The sequence below is a fragment of the Ranitomeya imitator genome, chromosome 1, assembly GCF_032444005.1.
Source record: "Ranitomeya imitator isolate aRanImi1 chromosome 1, aRanImi1.pri, whole genome shotgun sequence".
NCBI lineage: Eukaryota > Metazoa > Chordata > Amphibia > Anura > Dendrobatidae > Ranitomeya > Ranitomeya imitator.
Window position 1 is genome coordinate 433,580,105 of NC_091282.1, and position 17,759 is coordinate 433,597,863.

Genomic DNA, 17,759 nt, shown 5'->3' on the forward strand with positions numbered 1-17,759 from the left:
GAGGTCCAAGTGAGGGATCCACGTGGTGATGGATGTGTAAGATTTGAAGTAGGACGTAGCCAACACAGGTTTTTTTTTTATTTATTTATTTTAATTTTTAAGGGGAACTAATGAAAATAACAAATTAAACCCAAAAACCAAAGTATTATCTAGAACCTGGAGGCCGAGATCAGGCCTGATAAAGGTGTCAATGTCGCCTGTTCCTCATGCTTCTCTTCTTCCTGTGCTTCCACCTCATCCATAATCACCTGAAGTGTTTTTTTTCAAGCAGACATAGACGTACCATCGTAAGGGCTCCTTCTCACTTGCGAGAAATACGTCCGAGTCTTGCAGGTTAAAACCCTGCTCTGGCACCGGCACTCCAGAGCGGAGCGTGCAGCTCTATGTATTGTTGTGCGGCTGCAGGCTCTGCTCTGGAGTGCCGGCACCAGAGCAGGGTTCTAACCTGCGAGACTCGAACGTATTTCTCGCAAGTGAGAAGGATCCCTAACACTGATGATGGCGCCATCAGCGCTGGCCATGTGGGTGCAATATTTAAGCAGTGCAACACAGCACACACGCTCCGCATGGAGGTACTCGTTTATGGTGAAGTGGTGTTTCACCGAGCTACTCGTACGTGCGTGCTACGACTGAAGCTCCACTATTGCCTTCTGCTGCTCGCACAGACTCTCCAGCACATGAAAGTTGGAGATCCACCTTGTTGCTACGTGTTCTGAGGCGGGGAGCTGGAGGGAAAAAGTGACACTGCAGCGCAGAGAGGCGAGCAGCAGCAGCAGGAGAACACTCAAAGGGCACACGTACTTTCAGCAGCAAATTAGACATATTTGGGTAGTTCTTTGGGAAGCTCTGCACCACCAAGTTCAGCACATGCGCCAGGCAAGAGATGTGAGTCAAACCGGCTAGGCCCAGAGCTGCTATAAGATTTCGCCTGTTATTGAAACCGCCAGGCGTGGCTTGAGGTTCAAAAGAACCAATCACTCATTTGTCGGCTGTTTGATACCCATCCACAGCTTCTTTGCAGTGTGGAATCTGTCCCCCAAACAAATTATTTGACTTGCAGAACAGCCTGTTGGCATTTCTTCTTGGCTGTGCTGAAATTGATGGTGCAAGGTTCACTGTGACCGGGTGAGGAGGTGGTGAAGTAAGCGGAGTAGAAGGAGGAGGCAACATGTACCGAGAAACGTCAAGCAATCCTTGGTGGTGGTAGGACATTTGTTGGAATTCCTTCAGTCTCTGTCCCAGCTGCCACTGCATTGACCCATTGTGCAGTTAAGGAGATATAATGTCTCTGCATGTGCTTACTGGTCCACATATCTATTGTAACATGGACCTTGCCAGTAATGGCGTTGCACAGTGTGCATCTTATCTGGTCAGAAATGTATGTATACAGGGCAGGGATGGCCCGCCTTGCAAAGTAGTGGCAGCTGGGAACAACGTACTGCGAGACAGCCACTGACATCAGTTTTTTTTAAAACTGGCAGTCTCCACCAGCTGGAATGGCAGCATTTTCATTAGGGCACATGACTCGTGGCTGTTTAGGGTGGAATTCCCTCTTTCTCTCTAGGGTGGGTTTGGGGGATGGAAAGTTGTAAACTTCCATGGAATGGTGTAAGCATGGTCAGTGACCCTGGTGGTAGCTGTCACTTCCTCTCTTTGTGGGCAGGTATATGGCCCTGGTGAATGTGACAGGAAGAGGCCAAGAGCGCAGCAAAAGAGGGAGCAAGAGGAAGCTCAGATTTGTCATGCTTTTTAAGATGTGTACTCCACTGCTCCTCGTGCTTGGATTTGAAATGCCTGATCATGCAGGTGGTGCTCAGGTTTAGAATATTTACGCCTTTCCTTGAGGCTCTGATGGCATATAGTGCAGACGACCTGCCGCTTGTGTTCACTACAGATTGGGTGAAGAAGTCCCACGCCAGGGAGCTCCTTTGAGCTGGCTTTTGTTGGCTCTTTCCCTTGGTGCTGGGTAAAATGGCAGATGACTTACTGGCTATGGGTTTGCTGCCGTACTTTTCTACCCTGCTTCCTCTTTTGCTGTGCTGATCGGGAAGCGCAAAAGTCATACAAATCTGGAATTATGCATAAGGGTGTGTTTTGTTTTTCAGAAACGGTGCCTTTTTTGTTTATTATTGGCAACTTAAATTAATTTTCTCATTTCATCTATGGTCATCTGGAGAAAATATATTGCCGTAACATGGAAAATATATTAAAACCCTTATTAAACATGAATATGCTGGAATACCTAGTTTTAGAACTGTTCATTTTACCCTTTTGCATTTTTTCTCAGCAGGTAAAATATAATCAGGAAGAAGTATGTTCCCCCTTTTTTACCACTATGAGTCCTAAAATGTCATAAATGGTCATCTTCATCCATCGTAATCCAAACGTTTTTCTCTTTGGCTATGAAGACTAACAGAGGCTACTTTTTATGCCCTGGGATTAGTGGCAAAGGTGTAAATTGAATTCTCACATTGTATGTTCCCTGCATGTTCCAATATCTTCTTCTTTTCTTTTTTTTTTTTTTCCCTCCGCTCTTCTTCCAGGTCTATGTAGTTTTATAGAAAGGTTACTTTTTATTTTACCGTAAGGGTATTCTTTTGTTATAAAAATGTCTTTTTATGGGCATTGCAAAGTCTCTCGAGACCTCCAAAAGGTTTGCTATAAAGTAATTCTTAAGAAAATTACCAATATTTTATTGAAAGAGAGAAAATGTTTGACACTTAAAGATGAAAGTAATGGAAACGGTTTTAGTTCCCTCCTCTGGGAAAAGATTTCTAGATTTCAAAGCATTGTATGTTTTCTCCACTATCAAATCCCCATTGCACAGTGTGAGGGATAGCTACAAAGTTGTCTGTCTGCTTTCTTGCCTTCGCATTTTTCTTGTCAAATCAATATTTCATATTTGCAGCAAAATAACATGGAGCCATTTATCTTCTGTAATGATTAATGGGATTGTCTTTGTTCTAGTAATTAACTTATTTCGTACAATTAGAAAGATTACAAAATAACAACTTTGTAAAGAACACTGATCCAGATCTGCTCACTTTCACTATATGGGGTTTTTCCACCCAGTCAAACCTTGTCAGTATGTGATTTCTTAATGCTGGGTTTATCGCGGTTGTTAAATGACCGCCAGTAGGCTGCATACGAGCCAATCGGCAGTCTTTTTTTATCTTAAGGACTTTAGCCATAACTTTTTTTTCCAGTGACCTACAGTACAGACCAAAAGTTTGGACACACCTTCTCATTTAAAGATTTTTCTGTATTTTCATGACTATGAAAATTGTACATTCACACTGAAGGCATCAAAACTATGAATTAACACATGTGGAATTATATACTTAACCAAAAAGTGTGAAACAACTGAAATGATGTCTTATATTCTAGGTTCTTCAAAGTAGCCACCTTTTGCTTTGATGACTGCTTTGCACACTCTTGGCATTCTCTTGATGAGCTTCAAGAGGTAGTCACTGGGAATGGTCTTCCAACAATCTTGAAGGAGTTCCCAGAGATGCTTAGCACTTGTTGGCCCTTCACTCTGCGGTCCAGCTCACCCCAAACCATCTCGATTGGGTTCAGGTCTGGTGACTGTGGAGGCCAGGTCATTTGGTGTAGCACACCATCACTCTCCTTCTTGGTCAAATAGCCCTTACACAGCCTGGAGGTATGTTTGGGGGTCATTGTCCTGTTAAAAAAAATAAATGATGGTCCAACTAAACGCAAACCGGATGGAATAGCATGCCGCTGCAAGATGCTGTGGTAGCCATGCTGGTTCAGTAAGCCTTCAATTTTGAATAAATCCCCAACAGTGTCACCAGCAAAGCACCCCCACACCATCACACCACCTCCTCCATGCTTCACAGTGGGAACCAGGCATGTAGAGTCCATCCGTTCACCTTTTCTGCGTCGCACAAAGACACGGTGGTTGGAACCAAAGATCTCAAATTTGGACTCATCAGACCAAAGCACAGATTTCCACTGGTCTAATGTCCATTCCTTGTGTTCTTTAGCCCAAACAAGTCTCTTCTGCTTGTTGCCTGTCCTTACCAGTGGTTTCCTAGCAGCTATTTTACCATGAAGGCCTGCTGCACAAAGTCTCCTCTTAACAGTTGTTGTAGAGATGTGTCTGCTGCTAGAACTCTGTGTGGCATTGACCTGGTCTCTAATCTGAGCTGCTGTTAACCTGAGGTTTCTGAGGCTGGTGACTCGGATAAACTTATCCTCAGAAGCACAAGTGACTCTTGGTCTTCCTTTCCTGGGGCGGTCCACATGTGAGCCAGTTTCTTTGTAGCACTTGATGGTTTTTGCCACTGCACTTGGGGACATTTTCAAAGTTTTCCCAATTTTTCAGACTGACTGACCTTTATTTCTTAAAGTAATGATGGCCACTCGTTTTTCTTTACTTAGCTGCTTTTTTCTTGCATAATACAAATTCTAACAGTCTATTTAGTAGGACTATCCGCTGTGTATCCACCAGACTTCTGCACAACACAATTGATGGTCCCAACCCCATTTATAAGGCAAGAAATCCCACTTATTAAACCTGACAGGGCACACCTGGAAGCAAAAACAATTTCCGGTGACTACCTCTTGAAGCTCATCAAGAGAATGCCAAGAGTGTGCAAAGCAGTCATCAAAGCAAAAGGTGGCTACTTTGAAGAAGCTAGAATATAAGACATAATTTCAGTTGTCACACTTTTTTGTTAAGTATATAATTCCTCATGTGTTAATTCATAGTTTTGATGCCTTCCGTGTGAATGTACAATTTTCCTAGTCATGAAAATACAGAAAAATCTTTAAATGAGAAGGTGTGTCCAAACTTTTCGTCTGTACTGTATTCAAATCAGATATGGTTTTTCCTTTTTTGGGATGAGTTGTTTTTGCTAGTGGAATCATTTGTGTACATATATAATTTAATAAGAAATTTTATGAACTCTTTATGGGAAGGAATATAAACAAAACTGTAATGCTGACCCTGTTTTTGTTTTTAAATGTTGTACTATTCACAGTGCTGTACAAAAAAAAAGCTGTTAAAGAACCCATCAAATGATGCATGAAGTGCAGCTTGGCTACATGATTGCAGACAGGAATGGTCCAGCATTTTAGAGATAATGGCCCCGAGTCATCAAGACTGGCGTTATTGGCTTGTTGGATTGAGACACGCCTGATTCATTAAGAGATGCCACAAATCTTATTTCAATGATGCAAATAGAAAAACTGACCAGGACATCCCTACTAGTGTGAATAGGTGCCAGCTAACATAATTCTAAGAAAATACAAAGATGCCCTCTGGATCCCAACATAACAAAATAAAATAATAGTTAAAGTGATTTCTAGAATTTTACAACACTTGGCCAAAGATTACAGATTATTATAAACTAAAGAAATAACAATTACATAGCTGTTTCATTCCCCGCCTCCACCATTTTCATTGTTCACATGCACCAATCGCTGCTCTTGGCAGTTATGGAGACACAGCAATGTAGCTTAATTAACCAGACGTATATTTTTAGCAAACCAAAAATAATAGGCTGTTATCTGTATGTTGGTTTTTGAATTTAAGCATTTCTTTCTTGCTGCTCAACAAAACAGACTTTTGTTTGTGTAAGCCTGTAATAATGACTTGTATTGTGCGCTTATCCTTGATGACTAGTCATGTTTACTGATATGAAAGTTAATCATTCTCGAGGCCAGGTAGTTTGTTGATTTTTAAAACAGAGGAGGAAAATCTATGCAAATAGATTACATAATCGAACAATGCGACTTGGTTGTCACCTTTCTTCCCCTTATCTGTGATGCTGGATTGATGGACACTTGTTAAATATAAAAAGAGGTGATATGCCTCTTTGACTGGCAGAGACTCAGAGACAGCCAGAGATTCTGCCAAGACAGCCATACATCAAAAGGACCAGAGACAGGACAGCAACCAATACATCTTGGTTCCATCACGAGGGACACGGATGTATCATTCTACAGGAAACAGCCTAGGAGTTCTCAGGCCCAGAAGAATACAGATCTGCTTCATTGACCATCGCTGAACCCTGGATATGTTTGGAGATTGGGATCCGCTGGTCACCTGTCTCCATGGAGATGTTCGGAGAAGCCAGGTTGTGACCCTCGTGTCAACTGGCCTTGTTCCTGAATGGACTGTCGTCTCCCTACACTTGTCGTTACCATATCTCTCTGTGCGTGCCACAGGTAGGGTAGCCGACCCTGGGAGCTCTGAAGTAACAGCTCCCATTATCCTGACGAGTCAGCAGAATGGTGAGACTCTGTAATGTGCACCATCTTGGGGTATTTTGCTGCGACTATTCGATGTGTTATTTGCCTGTTTTGTGGTTCAATAAAGCATTACCACACTGTTTTACCCTCACCCTGTGTTGTCTGAGTAGCGTTATGCCCACTTTAAAGGGAGAGCGGGCGTTCGGCAGGACGATCCTTGGTACATGCGGTTTTGGCTAGCGGACCTGAGCGCCCGCCGACCCTCCCCCCATCCCCCGTGTCTCCACAGCAGTCACATGCTGTTCTTGCAAATGTTACGCTGAAACCAGTGATTGACTACATCAGGCATGTGATTGCTGCAGGACAGTTGCCTACTCTAGACTGAGTATTGTAAGACACTGAGTAAAAAAAGAAAACCTTAACTGCATCAAAAGCATCCAAAGTGTGTTTTTGGCTGCATTCTTATTGTCAGTTTAAAAGTGTGTTTCTGACATTTCTCAAGTCCTATATTGAAGCCTAAATACAAAAATGTCATAGTTACATAGTACAGTTACATAGTTATGTAGGTTTAAAAAAGACCTAAGTCCATCAAGTTCAACCTTTCTCCACCAAATGTACAATTTGCCACTAATTGAACTATAACCCGCAATGTTATGTGTATCAAGGAAATCGTCCAGCCCTTTTTTAAAAGCTGTTATAGTGTCTGCCATTACTGACTCTTGTGGTAGAGCAGTCCACACTCTGACTGCTCTAACTGCAAAGTACCCTTTCCTGTTTAGCTGCCGGAATCGCCTTTCTTCCACCTGTAATGAGTGCCCCCTAGTCCTCAGATAGGTCTTTGGATGGAATAATAACAAATGACTGACTGGCACATCCAAGATAGTGTGAAAAGGTGCATACCAAGAGGAGCTACCTTCATATACAATATACAAAAAAAGGTTGCACTCTATCGTGCTAAAGCATGTGAAATATATGAAATATGAATAGCAATATAGCTTCTGAATACTAGCAAAAAATGAGACACTTTGCACAAAATTTGGCCAAATCATGTCTGCCCATCAACCAACGTCAAGGTGGTTTAAAAAAACTGATCGGTCCCCTACATGTATGAATACCTTTCTTAGGCTGTTCCTACATTCCTGGGTGGATGTGGTCACCTCTCTCAGTAAAGCCTGCAATTATGGGTAGGTAGGAACCCGCTGTAATTAAAATCACCACTTTTTTTTTTTTGAGACCATCTTGACCTTGGTTGATGGGCAGATATGATTTGGCCAAAATTTTGTGCAAAGCGTCTCATTTTTTACTAGTATTCAGAAGCCATATTGCCATTCATATTTCATACATTTCACATTGACATGCTTTACCACGATAGTGTGCAACCTTTTTTTGTATATTTTAAATGGAATAAGTCATGTGCCAGTGTTTTGTACTGGCCACACATACTGTATATTTATGCATGTAAATGAGATCCCCTATGAGGCGTCTCTTTTCTAAGCTTAACAAGTCCACTATTCCAACCTCTCCTCATGTGAGAGGCCTTCCATCCCTTGTAATAATCTAGTTGCCCGTCGTTGAACTGAGTCTAACTTCTGAATATCCTTTTTAAAATGTGGAGCCCAAAACTGGATCCCATATTCTAAATTTGGCCTCACCAGTGATTTATAAAGGGGTAATATAATACATTGGGATCATGGGATTTTCTCTGTTTTTATACATCGTAAAATCTTGTTTGCTTTTGTGGCTGCTGCTTGATATTGAGTTCTGCTGCTCAGCTTACTTGTAACCAGAATACCCAAGTCCTTCTCCTGTTCTGTAGACCCGAGTATATTACCATTTAATGTATATGAAGCAATAGGATTACTCCGAGGTGCATTACTCTACATTTATCTACATTAAATCTAATTTGTCAAGTGGACATCTTATTCAAATCGTTTTTCAATATTGTAATATCAAGGTCAGATTTTAATATCCTACATAGTTTGGTGTCATCAGCAAAGACTGACAATTTACTCTCAATCCTATCCACATCATTTTTTGTATTGGTCTTTTTGTCCTTTCTACATGCACTTTGTTTTCCATACAAGGTGTAGCACCCTGACATTTCCTTGTCCCCTCCCTCTCAGCATTATCAAAGGTGCACCCTAGTTTTCAATTTTCCTGTGTTTATTAGTGATAAATGAAACCGCCTTGAAACAATATGATGGAAGCGTAAAATATGCAAATTATTTAATTAGTAATGAGACCTGCCCTAATTGAGGGTCCTTTTGTATCTGTGGTTTGGTACCATTGTAATCCTTTGATGGCAATTTGAAGATAAACTAGATGTCATTGTTTGTGATTTCTGCTTTCTAATTGTTCTCAGCGTGCGCCTGATTTAGGCAACTATTTTCATTCCCATTAAGCTATGGAATCCTCTATTTAACTGTCACAATTAAGGGTCTGCGGGAAATAAACAATAATTTAATTTCTTTTCTTGTTTTCAGCTTCTCGTAGATGAGTTGTCTTCCACGAAACACTGGGTCTCCACGCACGTATCAGACCACAGTGGTTTCCATTATCGGCAGTTTTTGCTGAAGTCTTTACTCTTCAGAGCACAAATGGACTGCGAAAACCTAAGCAGTGTAAGTCTTCCCAGAGAAGAGGAGGCTCCACGGACGGATCTTCCCCTTTGGACAGAAGAAGAACTGGAACTTAGTAGAGATCTTATAGAGTCTTATCCAGGACATGAAGCTCTTTGGTGTCACAGGTGGGTTACGTTTTGACTTTGAGGGGTTTTATTTAATTGCGTTGATGGTTAAGAGTTGTTTCAAGTTCTTAAGTTGCTTGTCTTTCAATTTTCTAATGAAAAAAAATTGTATGCAGCTCATTGCCTAGGTTATTGGCCACCTGCAGATTTGGGAGTGACCAATTACCATGGGGAGGAGAGTGTGCCACAGGCTCTGCGCTAGAGCTGGCCAATTTGCTGGATCCTTCCAGCTTCATTCCACCACCTTCTCCAATGCTGCAGAGGCAAAACTACTGCTACAGTTTGGGCCAGTGACAGAAAAATGCCATTGTTCCAAACTGGCAATTTTCAGGATCACATCGCCCTCTGCAAAACTGAAAGCTGGGAACTAGTGAATGGTGCATTCTTCAAGAAAAAAAAAAAGTTGAGACAACCCTTCTCATGCCCCTCGCTTGGCCCCATAAAGTAATAAAGGTTCTACTCCCCTCCCGTGCTGGCGCTGTTCTCGCCGCGTCGGCACTTGCGGTCCTGTGCCTCACGTGCTGCTGTTGTGACACTTAAAGCCGACGCCTAAACAGCGCTGGCGTCACTGTCCCAGTCTCCTGTTGAACTGAACAGGAAGAGGAAGTCCGAGATCAGCTGCAGTCCAGACTTCCTCTTCATGTTCAATTTGTCCGAAGGTGGGCACAATTACCCCAGGGCTGATTGGGCGCCAGCATCAGGTGTCACAAAACTGCACGAGAGCCAAGAGCGGCTGCTGACACCATAGAAACAGCGCCGGCACGGAAGGTGAGTATAGGTTTTATTTTATGGGGCCAAACATATTGATCAAGAAAGGGTTGTCCTAGTAGTGGACAACTGCTTTATTTAACCTTTTGTGAATTATGTTAATATTAATATAGTTAATTATATAATATAATTAATATAGTATTTTTTGTGCAAATATTCAATATATGCATACAGTGTTTTGTAATATACTTTAATTCACCACATCATTCTTTTTATCACTTATTCAATGGATAAGTGACAACCTTACTGATTAGTAGAATGGGAAATTTTGATTCCTGTTGCAAAACGGAACGGCTGGTTGGATACCCACCACCATTTCATTCGTTCTCTGTGGGGCTGCCGGATAAAGCTAAGTTCTGCGTTTGGCAGCTCAATAGGAAATTAATGGAGCAGTGTTTGAGTTTGCGCATTGCCGCTCCATTCTTATGGGGATAAAAGTTCCCCGTTCTGCAAGTAGATGCAATAAATTATCACCCATCCTGTGGATAGATGATAATTTGTTTTCCACTATTCCAGCCAAGGATCAACAGAATTGGGTGCCAAGTATGAACTGAGCCTAAAACCAATCATTCCTGTACGACGAAACAAAAGTAACTTTTAGTTTAAAGTTTTGGCTGCTGGGCCCATTCACAGGAAAGCCCTATAGATCCAGCAGAGTCTTGCAACAACAAAGTGGCAAGCCATTTTTTTCTTGTTGCCAGTTAGCCGCCTGAGCCACCACGAAGGCACGGTCCATCCTATGTAGATGCTTTTTAATTAAGAAATACAATGGGAAGCTTCATATGTGAAATCTACGGTAGTTTAGCGTCTTTTCGTCAGATTCAGGACTGGACAACAAGTTCTCTCTGATCTGTACCTCGTTATAAATGCCTGTGTCCTAATCCAGTGCTTTATAACTACATATCCAAAACCGTGCTGTGCTGAGAATGGAAACAAACCAACCTGTAAATCTTTGTTTCTCCCAGGAAACAGTACTGTGTACTTCGGGAATGAAAGCGTTTCTAACCTTGCAATTTATTGTCCTGCCAATGCCCTCAGTGTTAGGCTGGCATAGAAAAGTTCTCGTTATCTGTGTAAGCAGATGGCTCCCCAGCAGCTCGCTGCTCTGACAATGCGACCAGCACAAGCCGTTGTTTCCGCTAGAACAGAACAGTGGACGTTCGGTCCTGGAAGAGGCCTCTGGCTTATGAGCCGCATGTAAAAACAACATGGCTCCAAGTATAAAATGTATTCTCTTATGTACTGTATTTATTTCTCTTTCCATCTATAGACAAAGTATTCTGGTTTCCAGTGATGGCACATACGCCAGAGGCACTCCAAGCTTAAATACTTTTAAATAGAATGATTTTTATTTTTTTTTATAAGCAGTATTCTTCCATTTGGAGTGTGTTTTTTTTTTTTTTTTTTAATGGAACCTGTCACCAGTTTTGTCCTGTGTCAACTAAAACTACGGCCATAATCAGCGCAATGGTTATAAAAACCCCTGACTCCCCCTGTACACCTCCCAAAAAGCCTTTTGAATTTCTCTTAGCATGTATCGCACTTATATTTTTGGCTCTGCCCACAATAGGGCAGAGCATAGTGCGCAGGTGTGAGACTGCGTTATCTTGCCTCCTCCAGCAGCGACTCCGGGACCCCGCTTCACCGCAGCCACCACTCCCAGTAAGCAATAAGATGCATGGAGTATAAGAAGCACCCCCATTTTATTAAAAAAAAGTTTTTTTTCCTATTTTTCTCCTCAAAATTTGGGGATCTATATATATATATATATATATATATATATATATATATATATATATATATATATATATATATATATATACATACATACATACATACATACATACATACATACATACATATAATAGTCTAAGGGTTTTTCCGTCTGTCTGTCTGTCTGTCCTGGAAATCCCGGCTCTCTGATTGGTCGAGGCCGCCAGGCCTCGACCAATCAGAGACCGGCACAGCATCGACGTAGAAATCCCGCGTCTCTGATTGGTCGAGGCCGCCAGGCCTCGACCAATCAGCGACGAGCACAGCGACGATGATGTCATAAAGAACGTAGATATCTCGCGTCTCTGATTGGTCGAGGCCTATCAGCAACGGGCACAACGACGATGATGTCATAATGGTTGCCATGGCGACGATGATGTCATAAAGGTCGCCTCGACCAATCAGCGACGGGCACAATCTGCCGCGAATTCTGGAATCATCATTGTCCATATACTACTGGGACATGCATATTCTAGAATACCCGATGCGTTAGAATCGGGCCACAATCTAGTATATATATATATATAGATAGATAGATAGATAGATAGATAGATAGATAGTGTATCTATATATATATATATATATATATATATATATATATATATAGATAGATAGATAGTGTATCTATATATATATATATAATCTAATTGTCTAAGCGTTTTTCTGTCTGTCTGTCTTGGAAATCCCGCGTCTCTGATTGGTCGAGGCCGCCAGGCCTCGACCAATCAGCGACGGGCACAGCATGGCGACTATGATGTCATAAAGGTTGCCTCGACCAATCAGCGATGGGCACAGTCTGTCGCGAATTCACCTCGACCAATCAGCGACGGGCACAGTATCGACGTAGATGTCATAAAGGTTGCCTCGACCAATCAGCGACGGGCACAGTCTGCCGCGAATTCTGGAATCATCATTGTCCATATACTACGGGGACATGAATATTCTAGAATACCTGATGCATTAGAATCGGGCCACAATCTAGTATAGATAGAGAGAGAGATAGATAGATATAGATAGATATATATGTATATATAGTACAGTACAGACCAAAAGTTTGGACACACCTCATTTAAAGATTTTTCTGTATTTTCATGACTATGAAAATTGTACATTCACACTGAAGGCATCAAAACTATGAATTAACACATGTGGAGTTGTATACTTAACAAAAAAGTGTGAAACTGAAATTATGTCTTATATTCTAGGTTCTTCAAAGTAGCCACCTTTTGCTTTGATGACCTTTTGACTCCCTCTTGAAGCTCATCAAGAGAATGCCAAGAGTGTGCAAAGCAGTCATCAAAGCAAAAGGTGGCTACTTTGAAGAACCTAGAATATAAGACACATTTTCAATTGTTTCACACTTTTTTGTTAAGTATATCATTCCACATGTGTTAATTTATAGTTTTGATGCCTTCAGTGTGAATGTACAATTTTCATAGTCATGAAAATACAGAAAAATCTTTAAAAGTAACCTGTCACCCCCAATATCAAAGGTGAGCTATACCCACCAGCATCAGGGGCTTATCTACAGCATTTTGTAATGCTGTAGATAAGCCCCCGATGTATCCTGAAAGATGAGAAAAAGAGGTTAGATTATGCTTATCCAGGGGCGTTCCTGCTGCGGTCTGGTCCCATGGGTGTCACGGTCCATTCCAGCGCCTCCCATCTTCTTACGATGACGTCCTCTTGTCTTCACGCTGCGGCTCCGGCGCACTTTGTCTGCCATGTTGAGGGCAGAGCAAAGTACTGCAGTGCGCAGGCGTCGAGAAAGGTCAGAGAGGCCCGGCGCCTGCGCACTGCAGTACTTTGCTCTGCCCCCAACAGGGCAGACAAAGTGCGCTGGAGCCGCAGCGTGAAGACAAGAAGAGGACGTCATCGTAAGAAGATGGGAGGCCCGGGACCGTGACGCCCATCGGATCGGACTTCCCGCCCAGGTGAGTATAATCTAACCTCTTTTTCTCATCTTTCAGGTTACATCGGGGACTTATCTACAGCATTCCAGAATGCTGTAGATAAACCCCTGATGCCGGTGGGCTTAGCTCACCCATGATTTTGGGGGTGACAGGTTCCCTTTAAATGAGGTGTGTCCAAACTTTTTGTCTGTACTGTATGTATTTGTGTGTATGTATATATGTATGTGTGTGTGTATGTATGTGTGTATAATAATAATCTTTATTTTTTATATATCGCTAACGTATTCCGCAGCGCTTTACAGGTTGCACACATTATCATCGCTGTCCCCGTTGGGGCTCACAATCTAAATTCCCTATCAGTATGTCTTTGGAATGTGGGAGGAAACTGGAGTACCCGGAGGAAACCCACGCAAACACAGAGAGAACATACAAACTCTTTGCAGATGTTGTCATTGGTGGGGTTTGAACCCAGGACTCCAGCGCTGCAAGGCTGCTGTGCTAACCACTGCGCAACCGTGCTGCCCCTATCTACGTATGTATGTATGTGTGTATGTGTATGTACTGTATGTATGTGTATGTATGTGTATATGTATGAGTGTGTATATGTATACCGGCAATTCATGTGCCACGTATAGTAAAATCAGAGTGACAGGTTAGAATAGATATAGACACATAGGATAGGTAGATATATAAAGATAAGTGACACATTTTTATATATACAGCTCTGGAAATAATTAAGAGACCACTGCAAAATGTTCAAGTTTGTCTGATTTTTCTCTTTATAGGTATATTTTTGAGTAAAATGTAAATTGTTGTTTTAGTCTATATAAACGTCTGACAACGTCTCCTAATTTCCAAGCAATACATTTTTGTATTTTTTTCTTACGAAGAAAAATAGTCAAAACTTTAAAAAAAAAAACCCCGTGCTTGCAGACCTCAAATAATGCAAAGAAAACAAGTTCATAATCATTTAGAAACCACAATACTAATGTTTTAACTCAGGAAGAGTTCAGAAATCAATATTTTGTGAAATAACCATGATTTTTAATCACAGCTTTCATGCGTCTTGGCATGCTTTCTACCAGTCTTTCACACTGGCGCAAAATTTTAAGTAGTTCTTCTTTGTTTGATGGCTTGTGACTATAAGCCGGCAATTCAGCAGCCGCGTAGTGTAAAATCACAGCAGGAGCCGACTGCATAAAATAGATGGATTACATACAGTAAATACTCATAGAATAGGTAAATACGGTATACAGATGTCAGTGACATATACAATTAGTACAATGTATGTGCAGCTTACTGTACATGTGTTAATAATTATTTTTATGGAAAAAATGGTGTGACCTCCCACGTACTTTTCTTACCCAGCAGAGGGAAAACCGACAGCTGGGGGCAGGTGTTTATAGCCTGGGAAGGGGGTAATACCCATGAAGCTTCCCTCTCTATTAATATCCGCTCACAACTGTATACTTAGCCTTTACTGGCTATTAAAATGGGGGACCCTAAAAGACACAGGGTCCCCCTATAATTAATAACCAGCAAAGGCTATGCAGAGAGCTGTGACCTGATATTAATAGCCTAGCAAAGGGCCATGGATACTGCCCCCCAGGCTAAAAACATTTGCTCTCAGCCGCCCCAGAAAAGCGCATCCATAAGATGTGCCAATTCTGGCACTTGCCACCGTTGCAGAACGAGACTAAGTGCCAGAATTGGATATTCTATCTTAACCTATCACTCTGATTTTACTGTATGCAGCAAATGAATTGCCGGCTTCTCAAAGACACCTGTGGGTAAAAATCGGACAGCACTCGCATGGTGCGAGTGCTGTGCGAATTGTCTACTCGCACCCATAGGCTTGCATTGTCGAGTCTCGGCCGAGTCTCTGTGACAATCTCAGCATGCTGCAATTTTACACGCATGCCGAATAAGGCTGAGAAAATAAATGGTGATGTGAGCTGCCCCATGGATTAACACTGGGCCGAGTGCTAGGCGATGTTTTCTCGCATAGTACTCAGCCGTATTGTACGGTAGTGTGACTCCGGCCTTAGTGATCATATCATATGGGGCATGGTTGTCAAGTTTTAAGGGAGGGAGAGCTAAAGCAGGACACAGCTCGACAGAGAAGAATAGTTAGTGATTTTGGCCAGAGGGGATGTGATGTGATCAGGGAGGGTGCGAAGAAGCTGAGCGTGACTCTACAGAGAAGAGTAGTAGTAATATTTGCATCTAGTGATTTTGGCCAGAGGGCATGTGATGTGTGTACAGGGAGCTTGAGAAGAAGTAGGACATAGCTCCACAGAGTAGAGTAGTAATATTCACGGCTAGTGATTTTGGCCAGAGTAGATGTGTTGTGTACAGGGAGAGTGAGCAGAACACGCAGAAGCAAGACACCGCACCACAGCGAGCAATAGTCTAATCAACTAGTGATCACCTAATGATGTTGGCCAGAGGGGATTTGTACAGGGAGGGTGAGAAGAAGCCACAGAAGCTGGTCACAGCTCCACAGAGAAGGATAGAAATATTCTCAACTAGTATTTTTGGCCTGAGGGGATGGTTCTGGTTACATTAGAGTACATTATATACCTCCTTGCTTCTCTGCAGTACACTGAGCCAGTGTCAGCACCTGGAACATTACTGACTACACAATATTTTGGACCTATTTGAAATAAAATAATAAAATGTACATGTATTGTTTTGTAGGCGACATGTACTCCGCTTGATTCACCAGCTGCACAATGAACAATCTCATGTGGAACCTCCACAAGCCACAAGTGTGGACCCAGCTGCTGTAAGCACAGGAAACGAATCCCGGGATCTCTGCACTGATTTTCTGGGATACCACTCAAACACTATGGATGTCGATGGAGTATGTGACGCAAACAAGCAGAGCTACACCCAGGAAACTAAACGTCTAAAACGTGCTCCTGTGCAAGACTCTCTTATATACGAATCCGAGCTCGGCTTCATTGGTTGTGTTTTATCCAGCTGCCGAAATGCTGAGCAGTCCAGGTTTGCTGCTTCATATAGAAAATGGCTGCTGTCATTGCTAGGTCACTAACTCTGCTCTCTGGATGGATTACTTACGGTGCAATATTTTCTTTAGCGGTCTGTGAACTATGCTCCTCTGACTTAATAAGACTACGACAAGATTGATTTTTATTTATTTTTCCCGATTACATCTGCTAGGATTTTTTTTTTCCTGTTTTTTATTTAACTCACGATGATGGGAAAATGAGATTTCTTTTTAAACACTTTGTGGCAAAGTCATTTCAACCTGTTACAAGTTAATATCTTCTTTTAGTTTATGAAGTCAAGCCCACACTGTGGAGGTTAGGAATAGGGAAATGGTTACTTGAAGATTTCAGGAAAATGTTACTTTTCCAATTGGTGTATTAAACAATGGAGTTTTGGATGAGACATTCATTCCTCGTTTACTTCACTGTGTTATAAGCCTTTATTTTGCTTAAATAAATACCATGGATGAACAAGGCATTTCAAACAAAGATTTTCTGGAGCTGAATATTTGTATTGCAGGGTCTTCAGTACACCACCTTATATGTCAGCCTGCATAAAGTGGCAAGGCTATCATAGGAAGCTGAACTTCTGGACATGAATTGTGTGAATGGAACAGTGCATGTTGTGAGTTCCTTCTAGCAATGTATTTCAGAAAGATTGATCACTACATTCATCCTACAGGATCAGAGTAGTTAAAAATCTGGGAAGTCTTGTGGCTTTTCAAGACTTTTTTTGTGCCCTCCCATCACTGCTAACACTCATATACTGAGTTAATTGAACTCTTCAAAGCCCGGACATGTCCCACACATACCAACATACAACCTTAGCTGTTGTCCTAGGATTATTATGTACATTTACATTTAGATAATAATGGTAGACAGACAACATGTAGCTTTCCAGCTGTCATGAAAATGCAGCTCCCATCATGGTGTGCAAGCCATTTTGAGAGCTTCAGTATTCCAACAGCTGGAAAGCCATAGGGTGTCAGTGACTCACTGCTCAGAAGCATTAAAAACCAGTACTATACTGAAATGTTAGTACGCATTTAAATATTGAACAGGGATTGGTGTGGATCATTTCCAGGTTGTATCTGTTACTTAAGAGGCTCTCCTGTATCTGTGCGCTGATTTAATAAAACTAAGTTTCTTGATATATTAAGTCTATAGATCTTTACATGAATGACCTGCGGCAAGTATGTCTTCATTCATGACCTTTAATAAATATTGTCTTGTTCCCTCAGAATTATAGCCATGCTGTACAAGAAACTATGGCTGTATATTTGTAATAGTTGTCACTGGGATACTGCGACAGAGAGGGGCCAG

At 41.8% G+C, this 17,759-nt stretch overlaps 1 protein-coding gene across 1 annotated transcript in view; it reads left to right on the forward strand.

Moving 5' to 3' along the window:
- Positions 1 to 17,192, forward strand: part of PTAR1 (protein prenyltransferase alpha subunit repeat containing 1) — a 95,597-nt gene extending 78,405 nt beyond the window's left edge. The window contains exons 6-7 of the mRNA XM_069763595.1: positions 8,706 to 8,968; positions 16,123 to 17,192. Of these exons, the coding sequence (XP_069619696.1) occupies positions 8,706 to 8,968; positions 16,123 to 16,480 (621 nt within the window). The 3' untranslated portion in view covers positions 16,481 to 17,192. The remainder of the gene's footprint in view (positions 1 to 8,705; positions 8,969 to 16,122) is intronic.
- The last annotated feature ends 567 nt before the right edge of the window (positions 17,193 to 17,759 follow it).